At 40.9% G+C, this 21,972-nt stretch overlaps 1 protein-coding gene across 1 annotated transcript in view; it reads right to left on the bottom strand.

Annotated features, from left to right (window-relative positions):
* Nucleotides 1-6,449: 6,449 nt before the first annotated feature.
* Nucleotides 6,450-21,972, bottom strand: part of LOC306669382 (uncharacterized protein) — a 513,918-nt gene continuing 498,395 nt past the window's right edge. Inside the window, exon 5 of the mRNA XM_079153357.1 lies at nucleotides 6,450-6,632. Within this exon, the coding sequence (XP_079009483.1) occupies nucleotides 6,558-6,632 (75 nt within the window). The 3' untranslated portion in view covers nucleotides 6,450-6,557. The remainder of the gene's footprint in view (nucleotides 6,633-21,972) is intronic.

Here is a 21,972-nt window from a genome sequence, read left to right as displayed (position 1 = left end):
CCTCTTTAACACCTGCAAGATGCTCTTATCAGAAGAACAAGAACAGGAACTTTCAGCTAAGGAGTAAATACTATCACATAACCATCTTTTAATGAAATCAACCTGGTATACTTTGTTTCTCTATGCTGAGAAAGTTCCTGAATAACAATATCTAACACATACATGAAACTTTCTAAATACCATGTACTGTTCTGAGAGACTGCACCTTCATTTAATTCTCCTGTTTGAGGTAAGTTCTACTATTAACTCCATTCTTCAAATGAAGAAACTGAAGCACAGAGATTTTAAATAACATGTTCAAGATCAAACAGCTAAGGAGTGGTCAAGCTAGGATTCAGACTCTGACGGTTCGGGTAACAGTATTGTATGTTGCATATTGTATGACACTTGGAATATCTCCTTACCTAGGACTTAATTAAAAAAGTGATTTTGCTACCTAAACTCTCAAATTCTAGAATTAGACAGGAGTTCATTTATGCATTAATTAAATAATTCCATTACTCATTCACCCATTATACATTATAATCTTACTATGCAATAGCTTTAAAAATGACAAAAAATAGACATGATTTCCATTATCCTGGTATTTAAGGGTTTGGGAGCACAAATAAATATAAATATTTCACACAAATAAATGTGAAATTACAAACTTTCCTAAGAACTTTGAAGGAGAAATACAAGATGAAATATAAGGCTTTAAGAACATTTAAAGATGTGTATATGTCCTGATTGAAGGCAGAAATTCCTGAGGGGTTGAGCTTTGGATTGGGATTACTAAAGTCTTGAAATTGTTCAACATTTCTAAATCTCAATCCATCCTGTAAAATAGGGGTAATGGATTGTGTCTTAGTGAGATAATAAATGCAAAGAGGTTACCTCAGCATTAAACAAATATTTAATAAATGATTCCTATTGACTTTGTTATTATTTTTCTGCTTTTTGGCCAGTATCCAGGTAGATTACAGCATAAAAGAAATGTGTGGATTTTGAATAATAGCAATAATAACAACAGGGAAAGAAGAAGAAAAGAAAATATTTTGAAAACACTGTGGGTTTTACCTTTTAAAAAGCTAGCCCATCCCCAGTGGATTTTAATCTTTTAAAAATACAGCTTTTCAGGTGCTGGGTCGTAGCTCAGTGGTGGAGCGCTTGCCTCACATGTGTGAGGCACTGGGTTCAAGTCTCAGCACCATATAAAAATAAATAAAGGATTGTGTCCATCTACAACCAAATTTTTTTTTAAATATGACTTTTCAGTAAAAGGAGCAGCAGTTAACAAGTTGGAAAACAGATGCATATGGGAAATTTAATTCTTTGTTAATGTTTTTGGTGACATGTTCAAGATTTTGTCATTATGTGATTGTCTACTGATAGCATGTTTCTCTGTGTTAAATATTTCTCTCAGCATAAGTCCTAAATTGATTGACTTATATTCTGTCTTTTACCTAGAGCTTAGTATTGCAGCATGCAGCAGAAAGGGTCAAGTTGACTGTACTTAGGTGCTGAAGACAGTGTGGGTAGATGTGGGGAATCTACAGCTACCGCTAACAAGGGAATCACAGAGAGTTTTAACACGATAGATCTCTGCTTCACTTAGGGAGAAAAAGGAGGAAAGCCTGGTGAGTTAAGTTTTCATAGAATTGTACTCTTCCCTGAAATGTGAGGTGTCTCTGGAAGAATCCCTCTGGGATGGGTAAAGCCCTTCTGTGCTTTTTTCCTGGCAGAAATGTGCTTATTTCCCCTTGGGAGGATCACTTCAAAGGTTCAGAGGGTTCAAAAGCTCTGGAGCCTCATCCATGTCTGGTGTTAAACTGATTGAGGTCTGAGCCCTGGGAGACCTGAGTACACAACCAGGCCATCAGGTAGGTGGCATGAGCACACTCCTATCCAGAATCCATACTCCATACCCCTTCATGGGGGAAGAGAGAGAAAATGTGCGGGATAGGAGGGGTCTTGGAGAGTGGGGCCCTGGGAAACTGCCCAGAGCCGTCACTTGGTCGAGGCAATGCCTGAACCTCAGGTTCCACTCCCAGGCAATCCAGCCAGTTTTGTTCCCATAGCAACAGGTCATTACAGCAACATCTTTCAGGAGTTTAGTTGACTCAGGAATTCTGTTAAAAACTGCCCTGTCTCTGATTCTTGCATTATCCCTGGAGTTTCTATCAATAAGACATTTGCTTTTCCTTGACTAGTCTAAAACTAACAAATATGCCTAACTCCCCCCAACTTTACTCCTTCTGGGAGAAATTTTAAAATATGAAAGGGGGAGATATATTACAATAGGAGATGTGGGACATTAAGCGTAGACAAACCTAAGAAGCTCCTGTTCCCCCGAATGGGATCGCCATGTTCTCTATAAATATAATGGTGTTTTTCTCATCACCAGGAGACTCTGGAGGAGTCTCCCATTTTCAGGCTGATTCTGAGAGGTATGACCTTTCATTAAAAAGGTAAATTTTGTAAAGATAGGTTCCATGGGTCCTGGTAATTGGACCACTGCAGTTGACCACTGATAAATGACAATAGTATTTACACCCTGTCCTCTTACACACACACACACACACACACACACACACACACACACACATGCTGGAGACCCAGGCGGAGAGCATAGAGACCCATGAAAAGGAGAGACAGGAAGAGAGCCTTACAGGTATAGAAGGTAAGAAGCAGAATCACTGTGGCAAATCTGGAACTAAGAAAGAATTTAAATGCAAAATCCCCTCCTAGTCCCTTTCTCCAGAAGCTTAAGTGTCCCCACCATGCAGGTAGAGAGGCAGAAGCTGGTGAAGTTACATGGTGACATTCTCCTTCAAACTCTTAAATCCTTACAGCAAAGGGCATGACTTTTACTTCCTAGAATTTAAAGAATGTGTTTTGTAATCTATTTTCTGTGTACATTTATTCCCTGTGTTTTGTAACACACATAGCACATAGGAGGTAGGAAAGAAGTAGTTGTTGAATAAAATCTATACCATATGGAAAACCGTGTGTGTGTGTGTGTGTGTGTGTGTGTGTGTGTGTGTGTGTGTGTGTGTTTTTCCAGATGACCAGGGAACTGACTCCTGCTGCTTTCTCTGGAAAGAACGTGAATTATTTGCCTGTTCTTATATTTAAGGTCTCTAGAAATGGGAAACACCTCCTTGTTTATTTCTTGACCTATGACTGCTGTATTTGAAGTTTAGCTCTAGAAATAAAAATAAAATATCTAAACATTTTATTTTTCAAAGGCCCCTCCCCCAATGCCGTTTGCTGCCACCCTCTTTTCTTCTCTGTTTCCTCCTTTTCAGCTTGACATCCTCTCAAACGCTACCTGACAGACTGCAGCAATCACCCCGTGAATGTAAGTAATTTCTCTATTGACAGCCTCCCATTCTCTCTGACATCTGCCAGCACTCCCTGACACTTGAATAAGCATTAAGACATTAACAGTCTGGCACAGGTTTAAGGGCTGGAATAGCAATGCTTGGCAGGCCTGCTACACAAAGCCACACGCACAGGGACCCCCACTCATTCAACCTCTCTGTCCTTCTGGCTGGAAAACGTAGTAGAGCCCATAGTAAATGCCGATTATTCGCTCGACTGCCCTGGCATTTTGGTGTCTCCTAGACAGGCCAGATCCTACATTAAAAGAAAAGAAAAGAAAAACAAGAAAATGCCTGCTTGTGAGCCAGTGGAAGTGAGAAGTGAATGCTAATAAAAAGGCAGGTCGCTGCTCAGTGGGATGAGTTAATATTTTAAAGGGATTGACTTAGAATAAGAAGCAAAGTCAAGCTCCTCTAACTTACACACGGAACAATTTGCATCAAGCTTTCTTCTGCTAATATCAAATTCTTCCCACATACGAGCTGGCAAGTGCCATATTTGTGCCAAGGATTTTTGAAAGCCAATTTGTCAGATCCACGTACAGAAAATTATTAGGAAAGAACACCACAGCAGAGTCTGTTCACTGCTAGAATCTGTTCGCTGAGAAATGGCAAAGCTATTAACACACATGATATTAAACCCTCAAGTGAGTCAGAAGGCTGCCTCCATTCTATTCTGAGGAGGGCTTGTTTGGGATTAGAAACTGTCATCCACACAGGTAATGCCAAAATTAATATCCACATAGAAGGGTCGAAGCTTTTCCTGGGAGTGGGACACTTTTCTTGAGTGAAATATGACTCAACATGACTGCACATGAGAAACAAAAGAAGAATTAAAGTGGGTTTTACAGAAGTTCAAGGTAGTCTAATCAAAGGACCAGGCAAGACTCTGTGGCACATGATTCCCTTCACATCTTGGGGAGTTAGTCCAGGGCCACATCACTGGCAGCAACTACTAGTTGCATAGTGATTCCTTCTGCAGACTACTTGTATTTCCCTGTTGTTTGATCTGAGCCTGGGGTCATTATTTCTGATTTGTGAATAACAAAGGGAAAGAAGCTACAAAAGGATATGGGACAGTTCCCAAATCCTACAGGTGGTAAGAGGTGGCAGCACACATTGACAGAGGTCTCAACCCCTAGGTTGATGTGTCTCACTCCAATTGACTTCCGGCCCCCAGGGGACTTATTCAGAATTACCAGAGGCAGGGCATAGTGAACCTGGAAGGACATTGACTACCTTCCCAGAGCCCAAGGAGCCACCCATGGCCGTGATTAGGTTGACAGATCAGTAACTGAATGGCAGCAATTTCTGCCCCAGTCCACAAAGGCTCCTCAGCTGGGCAGGGTGTTCTTTGCAGGGCCAGCCAATCAGGGTGGGATGTGTATAAGGATGGATGGGCAGATCTTCAACCAAATTAAGTGCCACTTCTGGGTTTACCATTCCAAATCTTGAATGTTTTAAGATTAGGGGCTTTGGAGTCAAGGAGACCTGAATTTGAGTTCTATCCCTCACTAGCTATGGGCTGGGCAGTTTAATTAACTCAATCTTAGTCTCTTCATTTATTAAATAGTAGTGACAATGACATCTCCCTCATAGGCTTGTTGTGAGAACTGAGCCGAAGTTTGCCAAATGCTTAGTATAGTGAATGCTCACAAAATAAATGCTTGCATATTACTACTAAGAGTGGATGTAGGAATGATCTAAGGCTCCCATCTTTCCAGTTGTTCATACAGTATCTCTCTTTGGATTTCTTGCAGGAAGATACCGTTATTATTCATTGATAAGGCCCTCATCTTTGTTTTTGTTTGACTTTGTTTGGATTGAACCCACGGGCACTCTACCATGGAGCTACAACCTCAGCCCTTTTTATTAGATAGCTTGAGACACAGTCTAAGTTGCCCAGGCTGCCCTTGGACATGGAATCCTCCTGCGTCAGCCTCCAGAGTTGCTGGAATTACAGGAATGTGCCTGGTTTAAGGTCCTCATCTTTGTGACTCAACTGCACTCTTTGCATGTCCTGCAGTTACTTCAAATGCATGCCCCAGCCAGTTCATCTTCCATCTAACCATAATCTTTACAGCAAAATGCTGCTGACAGCCTCACCTCTCTTTTGTGCACAATATTTTTGACCTACCTCCTTTTTCCTGCAGTTAGCTATTATTTTTTACTTTCACAGATGAAGTCACTGAAGCTCAAAGGGGTTAAACAACCAGCCCAAAGTTTCACAGATGTTAAATATTAGATCATACTTTAAAACTAGGGTCATCTGATGCCAAAGCCCACTCTAGGCTAAACTTCTGAACTACTCTATCCTTCTCTGACCAGAGATAAGCCTGAAAAGCACAGAAGCTTTGGTTTTCTCCTCTCCTTGGTCTCCCAATCACACAAGCAGGAATTCCTGCCATGGGAACCTTTTATGTTTTGCCCAGCCTTTACAGTCACTCTGGCCAACCTAGGTCAGAGTTGCTTTTCCATCTGCTAGACATCAACATGAACTGCTTTCTGGATGACTCCTCTTCCACTCAAGTCTATTTCTAGATTACCAGCTCCCCACAATGTCTCCTGATTAACCCCCAAACCTAGTTCTCGGCATGTCCCCCAAAAATAACTTCAAGGACTCCCCACTCTCTCAAAAGAAAAATGGTGCTAGTCAGCCTGACAGTCAAGGTCTGCTTCCTCCATAAACAGGCTCTTCAGCTTCCAGGCCTCTGTTTGTGTCCTCAATAGAATACAGACTCCATGAGGGCAGAAATCTGAGCATCCCTGCACCTAGAATAATGACCTGCTTGTAGTAAGTACTCATTAAATATGTGCTGAATGAATAAATAAAGTATGTTTCCAAGGAAACTGAAAGACATAACATCTAATTTTATTTTTTGAAGCTGGTTGTGTATTTTTTTAAAGAATGAAAACAAGTCAAAACAGGATTCTTAAAATGTCATATTTTAGAAGATAATGTATATTATGTTATGCTTTCTGTGTTTATGGCCCTACTTCATGCACTCTTTTCCTTCCCTCCATCTGCCTATCCTATGCCCAACCTGGCCTTCAATGACTCAACTCACACTCCTCCCCCATCTTTTGCTGGGTTTCCTCATGAGAATAACTCCCAAAACAATTCGGCTGTGGGTTCACATGTGTCAGTGACTTACCATCTCACTCCACACATTCTAGGTGTCCATATCTTCTCTAGGTTTGTGAGAGCAGGCCCATCATCTGTTTCTGATTGTCTCTGTACTCACCCCACGCCTGCTGCTTTGTGTCCTGAAAAACCCACAGATGCTCAATATATATTTTTTGAATAAATAAATGAATCTGTCAATGCAGGTAAAAATAACAGATGGCTGAAGTCTTGGCATTAGGCATTAAGCTGACTTTCCCAGTTGGTAGAGGGAGTGAGAGAGAGGGAAGCTCTGTCTGCCAGAGGGTTTTCAGATGAAGGCAGAGATCCTGAAACAGGCAAGGACTGTGGAGTAGGTGGGTCTTAAGACACACTACTAGGGCTCAGATGTCAGCCCTGTCTTTTATTTGTCATATAAACTTTAGTCATCTGATGATATTTTTATCTACCTCATAGGCTTTTTACTGAAGATCAATGAGCTAATAAATGTGAAATGCTGGTTCCCATTCTGGTAGATGGGTAGATGGCAATATTGTCTCAAATATTTAACGTACACACACACCCCACCTGTCTTATTTAGTTAGGGCCCTTACAACAAATTGCCATGGATGGGGTGGCTTAAATGACACACATTTATTGTTCTCAGTTCTAAGGCTGGAAGTCAGAGGAGGTGGTGGAGTCATCAGGGGTGATCTGATGAGGACCTTCTTCAGGGCTGCAGGCCACTGACTTCCACTGTGTCTTCAGATGGCAAGGAGAGAGTGAGAACTTTCTGGGGTTTCTTTAAGAAGAGCTCTAACGCACTTCATGAGGGCTCCACCCATGACCTCATCGCCTCCCAAAGGCTCCACCTCCTCTCACATTCACATTGAGGGTCAGAATGTTATCAGATGAATCTTGGAGGGGACACAAACGTTCAGTCCACTGCTCTACTCCTGGCCGTTGTCATCTGACTTGCTATGTTCCTTTCCTTGCCTGTGTGACTTGCCATGACTAGTGGCTTTTGAGTGGCAGTGGCACATGCCATGACTGAGCTGAGGCTTTCAGGGCTATTGCGCCCTTTTCCCTCTGCTTCAAGAATGACACACCTCAAATTGGGTTTTCTCGTTCACCATGGATCCTCACGGAAGGAGTCACATGGAGCAGCATCTCACCCACCATAACCAACATACAACCTCCGTTACTGTAAACCACTGAGATTTGGGGGCTCTCGTGGAGACAGACTGGTGAAAGCAGACTGGTGGTCCAGCATAGGGATGTACTCAATCCATTTACAGCCCTCAAACACTGGCTGGAATACTCTAAGGGTCCAACTGTGATTTTCTTGGCAATGTTCTCTGACTTTTGACGTGACTTCCATGTTTGCACTTGCTTAGCTTTCATTAAACCCTCACCTTGGGCTCTTCAAAGTGTTTTGCCACCAGCAATCATCTGACTGAGTAGGAAATGTGGGTTCCAGTTCAAACTCTGCCCTGTGACTGTGGTTCTTTCTGATGATCTGCTTCCTCATAAATAATTGTCAAGGTTCCTTTCAGCTCAAAGAAGGTTCCAAGCCTACAGACAAGCAGCTCCTGGGATCTTCCACATAGGTAAACAAATACTAGCTCTAACACTTCCAAAGTTGAGGTGTTTTATGGGAACTGGGGGGAGATCTCAGCTTCTCTGTCTTTTTCTCCCTTCACAAGATTTATGTTAGGTTTTAGCTATCGTCAGTTTTCAAGGTAATGACATTGCATGGCACTCTCCCTTGCCACCACCTCACCAATATAAGGTCACATAAGTCTTGGCCAGAGGAAAAACATAGTTTCTTAGAAAAGAGAAAATCATGTTTTACAGGGGTTATGAAAAATCTTTGACTAGCAAGTATGTCTTGAACTTAAAGGACTTAAAATAAAAAGCATCCAGGAAGAAAGTGAGGCTGCTGTGGTGGGCAGAGCTCAGGCCTGAGAACCAAAGCCCTGGCTGGGTTCCAGCTATTTCTGGCATCAGTCATTCAGGTGACCCTGGGCAATCAATCAGTCATTTCTCTGGGTTTCAATTTCCCTATATATAACAATAAAGGGTCTCCAAATTCCTGTCTAGCACGAGCTAGTGTTTCATCACTGTGACTCCATCAAAGTTAATTGACAGAGTTGTTTTCTACAGGCATTAAGTGGCGGTTCTGTTAATTTGCAGATTAAGGGAAATACACGAAAGATGGGAAATGTTTACAGGGGAAGCCCGGCCTACACACATCTTCTGAATTGCTAATAAATTTTGATCTAAAGGAGGAATAAAAGAAAAAACTCGATTTATATCATTTAAGCCCTATTTGGTTTGCCAGAAGAACAGGTGGCCTGGGATCTTTTCCTGCCCGCCCATGGGAGGTTTTCTGCTCCAACAAAGGAGCTAATCTCTGCCATATTCCTCCCAGCTCTGTTGAAATGTATCCATGGCGTGGCTCAGATCCTCAACACCTCAGCCAGTGGGGTCTGTCAAGTAGAGTGTGGCTACCAAAGCTGGCCCATCGGTTGACGCATTATTGGTTTCAGAGATCAGGTTCTCCTCCCTTCACTTGCCACAGCAGGTGCCTCATGTTCCCATGTGCCTGGCCTGAGCAGAGTTGACAAATAATGGGGCTTCCATGCCACGTTTCCCCCTAGATTTCCACACCATACCTCCTCAGCCTGGCCCCTCTGCTTATGAGTTGAGATGACTCCGAGATTGGCTCTGGTAACTCCTACAACCAATGTGCTCAAAAAAAGGCCCCCAGGGACTCTTCCCCATACTGGCTTTAAAATCATGTTGTCCCTCTCACGTGGAAGGGGGACATAACAAAATTTGTGAAAGGTCACCCCTGACCTTGGGAGGGCATGCCGAAGCAGAGGTTGTGAAGCCCAGGAGCCTGCTCTGCTCTCCATCAAGACAGCCTGTTGGGGCACAGCTCTCTGTACTTGGATCTCCTATACTGCTCACTCCCAGGCCATACTTCCCCAGCACCACTTGCAGACAATTACAGAGTTCAGTGGGCCATTCCTGCCCAAAAGGGGATTCCTCAAGTGGAATCTTTGGTTCAGGGACCTCCCATCAGGCCAGCCAAAACTTTCTCAGAACTGCACTTCCGTCTGAAACTTTCTACCCAGTCCTTCCCTCTGTTCTTTCCCAGGTCTCAGACCTGCCTCGTGAGTCATGCTCCTTCCCACTTTATTCTTTACAGACTCTTCCCACAGTAAATCCATTACACATCCAATCCCACTTGGCATCTGTCTCTTGGAGAAGCAGGGCATTTCATCTGTGCAATGCCTGGGTTTTATCTAAGGTTCAAGAAACAGAACTAATAAGATATATTGTATTGTGTATAAAACATTGTGTGTGGGGGGGAGTGTAACTGGCTCATGCAATTATAGAAGCTACAAAGTCCCAAAACTTTCAGTGGGCATGCTGGAGACTCAGGAGAGCTGATGCAGAGTTCTAGCCCCAAAGCCAAGACCCAAGAAGAGCTGATGCTCTGATTCTGATGGTCAAAAAAGACTGATGTTTCAGCTCAAGACAGTAAGTTCAGAGGAGTTCTGTCTTCTGCTTGGAGGATCAGAATTTTTGTTCTATTAAGGCCTTCAATTGATTGGATAAAGCCCATCCCTATTAGGGAAGGTAATCTACTTTACTCAGTCCAGTCTACTGATTCAAATGTTCATCTCATTACAAAACACTCTCACAGATATACTTAGAATAATATTCAGTCATATATGTGTGCACCCTAGGACCCAGACAACACCTTGCATAAAATTAACCATAAAACAATAGCTAATCAGTACTATCACTTTTGCTAATGTAATGAATACAAGTTCTCATATTGTGAGTTGCACTTATATTTGTCTCTCTAAAAACTACAAATGCTTTGAAGGGAAGAATAATGTCTTATTCATTTCAGATCCAGAGTATCCAGTGCAACTTCCATGACATATTTATTGAGTTCTTACTCTGTGCTATGTGGGGTGCTAGGGGTATAATAGTGAACAAAACAAGCCAGGGCCTCGTCCTTAAAGAGCTCATATCTAGGTGAGAGAGGTTTAAGAAAAAAAAAAAAGGGGATATATAATATTGTGAAGAGGTTTAAGAATAAAGCAGAGGAAGGGATGGAGAGGGAGGGAGAAGGGTCGTTTTGGATAGATCCTCCAAGAAGGCTTGAATGCATAACCAAATAGATGAAAGAATTTATGAAGGGAAGTACTGGGAAGGCCTCCTCCCTGGCTGGGGCAGCAGCTCAACTAAGTGTTAGTTCCCAGTTCTGGCTTGTGGGGTGTTCTTCTTGCCCTCCCTTGCTCCCGTTTCCTCAGTTTTTCTTGGAGAGTGGGCACAGAGTGCCTTTTCTTAAGGGTCTTCCTCACAGGGGTAAGTTTTAAGTCAACTTTATTACTACATTGACCTTCTTCAACATGAGGGCTTGGGGCCAGTTTCCACTTCTGAAGAAATCCCTCTAAAAGTGGTACTCTGGAGGCTCTTCAGTAAATGAAGATAGACTTGGCAAAGACATTCCAAGCCTACAGGCAGATAATTAAGAGAGATTTTCAAGGCCTAGGGGGAAATCAAAGACCATTATGTATGTATGGTTTGCACTAAACCACTTTTATTACAAATTGAGCTCCATACAGCTGTGCAGCAGTTGGAGGCGGAGAAAGCACATCTAAGGAAAGGACAAAGGCCATGCGGATGCCACCCTTCCAGTGGCCTACAGGAGTCACAGAAACGTAATATTTCATGGCTTGCCATGAGTACTTTCAAAAGCCAAAATTGGTAGTTTTGTTGCAGTTTCAAGAAGGAAATGATGATGTAGCAACTGAGAGAAAAAGAAAAAAACACCCAAACTTCCCTCTCCCCCCTAGATTTCTCTGCTCAATTCCTCACTCTTGATAGGGATGTAGTAAAAGACTTAAGACTTGTGTTGAGTCATCTAAAGCCTTTGGGAATCTTAGCAGAGGAATCTGGACCTGAAACAGGCCAGCCTAGAGATGTGACTTAATCCTGCCACCTAAGAGCTGTGTGATCTTGGGTGAGCTAGTGAGTCTCTCAGAGCTCCACTTTCCTTGTCTGTAACTTATCTACTGTGAAGAATTGCGATAAGCACATGTGCCCAGCACAGGCTAGGTGCTCAATAAATAAAGTCGTGTTTTCCCAGGAAGGAAGTTAATAAGAAGCTCAAAGAGCATTTGTTGTAGTTTCTCTTGGTACCGCTAATAAAGATAATATCAAAAAGTTCTTTGTCAAGAAAAAGGATCATAAAATCAAATGTCTTTGCTAAGCCTGCAGCTGGACTTGATTTTATGATTTGTTTTGGGAGAGAAGAATCATGGCAAACTGAAGGGCTCCATCCCATCTAAAGAGGACAACTGAAGGATTTATACCTGATAGAAGAGGTATAAACCATCTAAAGGTAGCTACTGGAGGGCCTGAGCCTCATTTAAAGGGGAAAGTTGGTATTTAGCTCTATCTGGAAGTGACATAGACTCAGTATTGGTGGATTTTTTTTTTTTTTCCTTTTTGAAGAATCCTCAAATTCATATTTTTATGTCAACTTTCCAGTCTCATAAAATGTCTCATAACTTAATTAACAAATATGTAGGCCACAAAGTGTGTCTGCCGGATGGATGTGGCCTGTGGGCCACCAGTTTGCAATTTCTGGACGATGAACATTCCATGATGACGTCTCACTCCTTGTATAGCAAGTTATTTTAGTTTGAAAAATAATTCTTCAGATAGCTCTACCCAGAGCAAAGAAGTCAACATATAAATAAGTCCCTTCCTGCATATTTCTTTTTCTAGGAACTCAAGGGCCAAAAATAATCTCAAGAACTTAGAATGGCATTCATCATTACTTCCTCAAGTCTAGGCTGATCACTCATGAGCATGTGTAGTGAGACAAACTGCTGTCTGCCAATAAAGCTGTTTCTAGGTTATATGCCTTAAAAATGTGATGCTCCCCTACACTTTCCATGATAGCACAGAGGGATAACGTATTAATGAGTATTCCACAAAATTGTTGCCTTCACTTCTTAAAAGAGAGGGCAGAAAGAGCTTAGAAGAAATTATTTTGGTTTTAAATGATCTTTCTATAGGCTTCAGATGAGCTTTACAGTCACAAAGAATGCTCCAGAGGAAGTGCCGATTAGAAATTATCAGTGGCTCAAAAGTATTTTAATTAACTTATTCCACTCCATTTTTGAGCTTACTGCAGAGGAAGAAAAGGAACCTTATTTCAACATCAAAAGTCACAAAGAATGTCAAACTCCATTTTTGATTGACAGCCTCCCACACAATCATTCACCCTAAAACTAGCAACTATAAATTTGGACCATTTGTAAAACCCAGGAGGTTTCTAGAATATGTGACAATCCAGATATATGTACCCTGTTCATCCACAGAAGCTGTTTCCTGTAGGGGAAATGTACTGTGACATCCATTTTGATAGGTAACAGGTACATTAAGATGGAATTACCTCCCTGAGAATATGACTGAGAAGAGCAACAGGGGGCTCTTGGACCAGAAGTCCTGTAGGGCATCAGTAAGAAACATGCTCTTTCCCTTAATGACACAAACAGGGATTTGTTCAGAATTGGGTGAGAGGTAGTTGATGACTGACAGCTCTTTCCAAGGTATCTGAGTGTTGGGCAGTCATATGTTCACCAAGTAATTGCTCAATATGTCACTGTCTAAACAGTGCTGGGCAAGTATTGGGTCTGAGGTCTAACTTTATAAATTGGCAACCTCAGTGACATGCAACACAAATTAATCAGTATCCTTCTTCTTATTTTTCTATTCTTTTGATAATGAATGGAAAACAAAATCCTTAAAGAGAATGTGGCCTGAAAGAGTTCTATTCATTCCAGACGCTATAGGATTTTCTTCCCTCTTAAACATTAGGTTAGGAAATACCAATAAGGATCTATAGAAGGGGACAAAAAAATTATTCTATCAAAATGAGGCTTCAAAGATTTTGCTATAAAAAATTAAAAGATTCTCTTTTTACCAGGAAAATTCATATTTTCAAAGTTAAATTTAGAACTTGAGATATACACAATAAAGGGCATTTTGGTAAGGTACATAGAGACCTTTGAAAGGCAGTTGTTAAAATAAAATAATGCTACCATGAACCAGATCATCAAACAGAATTTCTGTTTGAAAAATTCACCTTCGGTTCTTTCTCTATTCCCCCACAGCCATTATTTCTCATAAGTCCATGACTCTAGCATTAGAATGGCCCCAATGGAATTGACAACCTCTTCATTTGAGAAAGACTTTCTGGGAAAGATGAGTCAAATTTAAGAGAGTGTGAGTTGATCTTTTTGCAACTATGCCCTCTGGGCTTATCATGTTCCCAAGATATTTCATAATCTCAACTGGTCAACACTACAGTTGACTGGAATGGCAGAACTCCAAGGAGAGTTGCCATACTGGGTTTGGCTCTGGGTGATGCTGGAGTTGTGGTTTCCCTTGAAGAGCACCCCACGGTAGATGTAAGTACTTAATTTCACAGTATGACTTAAAAGGATGGTCAAGACACTACTTCGCAAGGTCATAAAGATCTGCTTGCCCATTTGGGTAGAAGATGGAAAACAAATTCTAATCGGAATAGCAGTAATATTTTAAAGCAGATTATTGCACTCAAATTTCTGCTGTTACTTCAACTAGAATCAATGGTCTTCTTTCTTACAAATTCCCTCAAATGTGTAGGTTGCTATGAACTAACAAGAATGTATTCAATTTTTAAAAATAAAGATAGATACATCACAGCAGTAGGCTAATGATAGAGCTAACAGTTAATTCTTGCTTCATTAAGCCAAACTAAATAATTCTCTTTAAATGAAGAAACCCATCCTGCTTCCCAGTAAATATTTGGTATTGAAGCAGCAATGAGAGCTCATGCTATGTAAACCTTACTTCTCTTTAGGGGATTCTTGGGCATTTCCACTAATGCCCCACTGAGATTGATAAGCATTCAAAATACTGGTTCGAGTAAATGTGCAAAATAATCTTTGTGAAATCGCTTCTTAGAGTTTGTATTTTTAAAAACATGTGTGGTGTGCTCACTCTCTTGATCAATCACGAAAATGCTAAAATCCTCTGTGGGCCTCCCAGCTGTTAATACGAATTAGAAAGTTCTACTGAATAATCTACACAGGTCATCTTGTAGAAAGTGCCTGGGTTTTTCAGACTAAGTGCACATTGGATATATAAATCATTATCACTTTGGGGTTGATTAGAAACAGGCAGGTATTTTGCAATCCTGGAAGTATTTGTATGCCTGTGGCAACTGATTAGTGATTTCAAATTAGTAGCTTAAAATTAAAACAAGCCTGGGGTTAGAATAAAAGGAAATGGCTTTTCTATGTAAAGAAAGCTTCAATGTCCTCCAGAAAGCCCCTTCCCTCCCCCTCATCCTTTCCCTTCCTCTTATTATCCAGCCTCAGCTTGGTTTCTGTCAGTTAGAGAACTTATGTGGGTATGACTGATCATGTGAATTTCCAGATTTCACAGGAAGGAGAAACAGTGGGAATGACCAGATATGGAGATGTCAATCTCATGTATTTTTCTGTTTCTCACATAAAGGGATTGAATGGTTCTCAGGATGTTGTCCTGCCGTGGGATAGGCTCACTCCTCCCTTGGTCTGCTGTGTCTTTGGAGAGACAAGTTGACTTCCACCTAGCACACCTGCTGCAGGACACAAGGGCCTCCCATTCAGAGAGTATCAGAAGAGAAAGAAAATGATCAAGAGAGGGAAAAAGATCAAAACAAATATTTTGTTTCCAGGGTAGGTATGGCCACAGGAACAAGGAAGTAGATAATGTGGTTGAGGTTTATAGGCAGTGGTGGGGGGAAACCTAGATTTTACTAAGGAATTTTTAAAAATCTACTTCCTGTAGTTCAAATACAGTTTGTCCCCTCCAAATTTCATGCTGAAATTCAATTGTCATTGTGGCAGTGTAGGGAGGTGGGGCCTTTAAGAGTGATTAGGTCATTAAAAGGGATTAAAGTCTTCCCAAGGGAATAGGTTCATTCTTGCCAGAGCAGGCAGTTCTAAAGCAAGGCCACCCCTCCTGTTTTGTTTCTTTCACATGCAGCTACTTGCCCCTCTGCTTTCCACCATGAGATGGAGAAGCCCAAGGTCCTCACCAGATGCAGAGCTGCCTTACCACGGTGATGGTGTTTGGAGGTGGAGTTTGTGAGAGCTAATTAATGCCAGATGAGGCCATAGGGTGGGTGAGGGACACATTAATGACATCAATGCTTTCTAAGAAGATGAAGAGGGTACCTTTCCTCCATGGCATACATGATCCCTTCTATCAAGTTATAAGGCCTCAAGAAGGTCCTCACCAGATGCTGGCACCAACTTTGAACTTCCCAGACTCCAGAACTATGAGTTAAATAAACTTCTTTTCTTTATAAATGACTCAGACTAAGAAATTCCATCATAGCAATAGAAAATGCACCTAGATTTTTGCCATTTTGCCTTCTTGGACTTCTTGGGACAAGATTTTGTTTGGGAAAGTATTAGAAAATAAATTTGCTCTACTATCTTAGTTTGCCTAAGCAACTTAAAACAAGAGAGAAAAGGAGAACAATCTGGGTCTTTGAAAGACCTTCTTCCAGTTGGGCAGTAGAAGATATACCTTAATATTCTGGCTGTTTCCCCAAGAAGTCTGGGAGCCTGAAGTTTGTCTGACTCAGAATTTTTTTATTAGTTAACTAAACTGGGTAAGGTTTTATTTCCCTGTTGACCTTATTCGCCTACTGAATTCCTTTATGTTTCCCTGTTACATTTGATAAAAAGAAGCTGTCCTCTGTGCAATTTTAATTTTACTTAAAAAGAAAACACTGTCACTTTTTAGGCGAAACTATTTTTTTTCATCAAATTGCCAACTAAGAACATACACTAGAAATGTAAACTCTTCAGTCTTAAAGATCGCTAGCACTGTAAAACATTCATGCAAAGAAAGAGAAAAAGCAAAAAAGCACATCAAGCAGATGTGTTTCCAAATTTCGATTCTGCCACATAGTGACTTTGGGCAAGTCATGAAATTTTTGTAAATATCTGTTTGCCATCCCTAAAATATAAGGCTAATAATAAATATATTGCAACAGTTTGTATTGTTTTAGATAACAAAAAATAAATTGCATCAAGGCAGAAATTATTTATTCATTCTCTTCCTTTTAATTAAAAAATCCCTTCTGGAGACTCAGTTTAATTGGCATCTGCTATGTTTTGAATGTTGCTTTACAAAGTTCAGGTATTGCCCGGGTGCTTAGGCCATGAAGACTCCTCTCTTAGGAATGGGATCAGTTATCTATATAAAGGACTTGATGGAAGAAGCTCGTTCCTTTTTGCTCCCCGCTAGCTTCCACCATACAAGGATGCCACGTTCCTCCTTTCTGTAAGGCACAGCATTTGAGGCACCTCTTGGCGGTAGAGACCTAACCTTCACCAGACCATGAACCTGCCAGCACACTGATCCTTGACTTCTCAGCTTCCAGAACTGTGAGACACAAATCTTTTTTTTTTAAATAGCGTTTATTTTTTAAATGTTAAAGTGTGTATTACAAGAAAAATAAAAACACAAGCAAAGAACAAAGTCATCCAGTCACAAGCAGTTTAGTTAGAAGCACGACCTCCAGGTCGTGCTTATACATACACAATATCCCATTTTGTGTGATTGAGATTGTAGTGTGTATCATGCTTTCTGTTGTTTAAAAATTACCAAGTTTGTCATAGGAGCACAAATAAACTAGGATGATATTCTTAACATCTTCTCAGTCCGGTCAGCCCTGTAGCAGGCATTATGACAAATGACAAAGAGCTAGAAAATCAAATCTACGTCTCAGAAGAACATTCCTTCTATTTGAGGAAATGAGATATATAAACAAAATGCAACTGGGAAACAATCAGGGCACATATACACAAGTTATTAGATGTTTTGGTATAAACAGCAGGTGCCAAGAAAGAGGACGGGAAAGAGATGGGTTTTGTTTAGGCTATTATTACACATAAAAATCTTATTAGTATAAGAAAACAAACTATTTTAAAAACAAACAAATCTAGGGGACTTGTTTAATGAGATGAATGTGGTTTAAGATTTAAGGTAGAAATGAACAGAGTATATGTCTTCAGAAAAGTAACCTATCTGGAGTAGAGAGCTTCCCTGGGAAAAATGGCTCAGAAAACTATATTAGGACCAATTGACAAAAAGCCTTGAATATTGTCTTAATTAATAGAATCTGATATCTGAACTCTTCAGAAAGAGAATGGAGACAGAATATTTAGAACTTGGTTGGCCTCGGAGTAGAGGTGAGTTGGGTTGCTTGTGCTTTCTGAGTGCTTCTTTCTAAGGTGCACACTCCAATCTGAACACTCCTTTACCTATAGATGGTTGGATCAAACCAGTTTACCTATGGATGGTTCAATCCATATCAACTAAACTCAGGAAAGACTGATTCATAAAAGCCAATTTAATTAATTTCATCATTTAGAAAGTTATACATTTATTAAAATGAAGGTGGTGTCTGTATGTGTGTTAAGTAATTAAACCTTTTTACCTTCTTTCAAATAGGAAACACTTTTCTGGAAAATTAAACCAATATTGTAAAATGTATTGATCATTCAAGTTTATTGATCATCCATTGAGTATTTGCTAAGCCTATACTAAGTGAGAGGCACTTAGGTGAAAACCAGCAGGGTCCTGCTGAGACCAGCAAATGGTTTATGATGTTGGAAATGGAAACAGCAGGCCTCAGGAGGTGGGCTAAGAACAGCAGACAGGATCCAAAACATGAACGACTGTGTATTTTCTGTAAAGGAGCTCAGATACATTTTTTTTCTAGAATCATAAGGCACCGTAATGTTTCAATAAATTTAGAAAAAAATTCTTTTATCTTCCAAATATGTTATTTAATTTGATACAGCATTGATAAGTATTCAGTATTTTACCTATTGCAGAATACATGTTTCTGCACCAATAATGCTACTGGGTGCTAAGTTTTGAGTGTAAAAATGAACCATAGCCTGGACTATCACTGTTATTCACCGGAGTTGGTTTTATAAGCAAAGAAGTTGAGGTTATATATTTACAGATCAATCTATTTACAGGAATAGATTAAATCTAAAGTAAAGGATTTTTAAAGTGAAATGGAATAAAATCAGTATTAGGGGAACTATTATGATGAAAGTGGACTTGTCTACTCGGGAGGTCCCAAATGATGACTCCTAACAGATTTTTCATTTAATTTTTGATAGCTAACACACTTACATGGCTCAAAATAAAAAAAATATGAACATATTTATGGTGAAGCCAGCTACCACCTGATCCTATCCACCTACACCCACTCTCCAACCCCTTTTGACAACCACTTTATTAGTGTTATAGTCTCTCCGTCTTTTTTTTGTTTGTTTTTAATGCAGACCCCAAGTACATCATGGTAAATATAAAATTTGGGGAAAAAAGAAGGAAACAAGTTAACTTTTACTGGGCAACCACTACTTGCCAGACACTGTTTGGTGTTTTCCTGTAAGCAAGGTCACCAACTCCTTGCAGCAACTCTCCATCTGTCACAAGACCAGCCGTCTTGTCAAGTGGGTAGAAAACCCAGCCCTCCACATTGTACTTCAGAAGTACTTTCTTCTGCTCTTCTGCCTCTGCAGTCACATCCATCACACCTTCTGAGTCCTATATTTGAACTATTGCCCTACCTTCATGACATCTACCCAGGGGCACTTAATCACTGAGCCACGTCCCCAGCCCTTTTTATTTTTTATTTTGAGACAGGGTTGCTGAGGCTGGTTTTGAATTTGCAATCCTCCTGCCTCAGCCTCCTGAGCTGCTGTGCCTGGCTTTTCATGACATCTTTAAAATACACACCTTTCAGGGTCATTTGGAGGATGTGGGTTGTCAAGGCAGCACACAGCATCTAGCAGGTGATCTCCAAATGGAAGCCGTTATTACTCTAAGGCCTCCGGGAGAACTTCTGCAGGCTGAGCTCATTGGACAGGTATTGATTTCTACTTAACTCAAGGAGATGACCCTCTTCTTGGATTTGGTCTATTCTGATGCCAACCTTATCCCTCAGTGAGTAATAATCACTGTCTGCTCCTTTAGTAATAGAAATAAATCTAGGTATTAGGTGACCAGACCTTTCAGAAAGCCACATTTAAAACCTCAAGATAAGAACTGCCACAATCAACCTGCATCAGGATTTGCAAACTTCTATAAAGGATCAGATAGTAAATATTATAGGTTGTATAGGGTTTTGTTAGAAACTACTCAACTCTGCATTTGAGCATAAATCAGTCACTTAAAGAAACGAATGTGATTGTGTTCCAACATGGCTATTATGAACACTGACACTTGAATTTTATACAATTTACAGGTATAACAAAAATATTCTATTTAAAACTTTTTCCAGCCACATGAAAATACAAAAATCATTCTTTTTTTCCCCTAAAATTATTCTTAGCTCATGGGTCATATGCAAGCAGGTGGCGTACCAGATAGGGTCTGTGGAACAAAGTTTGCCAACTTCTACTCTAAATGAAGATTTGATAACCTGGTCAAACAACTCACTCGTTCTCTTTCTCCTATCATCAGGAAAAAGCAGACACAGAAATTAAAGATCCTTTTGGAAAAAAATATTCCTACTTACCTGGGGAGCTGCAATTTTATTTCTCTCAACAGCAGCTTAGGGTTTTGTAAATACAAGTTAATGATTCATATACAAATTTAGATACAGATTTGAGTTGAGCTGGTATTAACTAAATGAAGTTGATGCTGGAAAAAAATAGTCGTCAGTTTGTCTAGCTGCTAGGAAATCAAACAATCTTGGAAGCTGAAAGCATGTAATTACTTCATTTGGAAAGCAAACCTGAGAAGAAGTTAAGGTATTCTTACACCTTGCTTCTCCCTTTCATGTGCCTTATAGGCAGGGGGCCCCGTGCATTGCACAGCTTTCCCGGGGCATCTTTGCTGAGCAGGGAACTCAGGAACACCCTGCTCTGGGGCCTTTGCACTGGATGGGAGTCCAGAGGTCAGACTCTTTGGGGATAAAAACAGCCACTGATATCTCTCTGGAATATACTGTGCATCAGCCTCTGTCTGCCCCCCCAAGTCTTTAGCAGTGTTATCTCCATGTCTTGCTTCCAACCACATCATCTGTCACCTCTCCCTCCCACTGCCATGACTGTCTTATGAACACCAGTCTTTATAAGTGAAAGTCATGAAGGATGTTGTCTGTGCAAATGTTCTGCTTTCCTTAATCTGGCCTTCCCCTAGACAGGGGAGCCCAAGTGCCTTACTCATTGCTTGGAGATGGCTAGAGAAAACATTTAATAATTTCATAAATTATTTTATGACACAAGTATCTCCTTATCTTCTGGAAGTCAACCATTCCAAAGCAGCAAATAATTGGGTCCAATTTACTCAGGAAAATTCCATCTGCTCCTATGAATTTTTCAGAGGGATGGAGTCTTGGAAACAGGACCTGGAATGCTGGGGTGACCAGTGAATGTTTTTAATAATTCATTTTATAATCTCAATTGTTAGTACAGAAACAAGCCCTTCACCGTGCTTTTAAAAAGGTTGAAATTTTGGAAGTTTGATGAAGAAGTATTTGAACTGAGTCTGAAAGAATTACAATTGGCAAAAAATGAGTGGGGAGTCAGAAGTGAACAAAAGTATGGGGAAGCTGGGTGCAGTGGCACACACCTGTAATTCCAGCAGCTAGGGAGGCTGAAGCAGGAGGATCACAAGTTCAAAGTCAGCCTCAGAAATTTAGTGAGGCCTAAGCAACTTAGGGAGACCCAGTCTCAAAATAAAAAAATAAAAAGGGCTGGGGATGTAGCTCACTGGTTAAGCATCCCTGGGTTTAATCCTTCGTATCAAGGGCTAGGTGGGGGGTAACAGTAAGGGGACATGAAGGCCCAAGACAGTTAAAGCTCAGGAAAGCAGAGAGCTTGTCCACCGCATTTACCATGATGTTCTTCAGCACTGGTCCTTGTAAGAATAGCTGGCTCCACAAGTATTTGTTTAATGAATGGATGGATGGGCGGATTTATGTAGCCAGGAGAGAGGAATAAGACTAGAAACACAGGTCTATCAGTCAGTTCTCAGCAGGAGACAGAATTTCCCCCAGATAATTCAAGAGAAGGGATTTCATGAAAGTATATCTGAAAGAGGTTGGGTAGGGTGAAGGGAAGAAGAAAGGGATGTGGAAGCATCCAGACCCTATCCACCAGAGGCGTATACCACCTCTAGCACTGAAGGGGCAAAAGCATGGTGTAGTTTCTGCCAGAGAAGTGCCCGGAAGTAGGGAAGGTGTGAGGAAGACGTGTGCTGCCCTCCCTCTTCCTGAGCCTCATTCTCCTGCCTGTGCCTCCCAGTGACTGAACCCAGCTCAAAGAAGCCAAAGAGCATGAGAGCAAGGGAGTGACATTTGGAGACTGGATTTGGGAATGGAAGCAACAG

The sequence above is a fragment of the Sciurus vulgaris genome (assembly GCF_902686455.1).
Source record: "Sciurus vulgaris genome assembly, chromosome: 9".
In the NCBI taxonomy this organism is placed as follows: Eukaryota; Metazoa; Chordata; class Mammalia; order Rodentia; family Sciuridae; genus Sciurus; species Sciurus vulgaris.
This window is presented reverse-complemented; position numbering and strand designations above follow the sequence as displayed.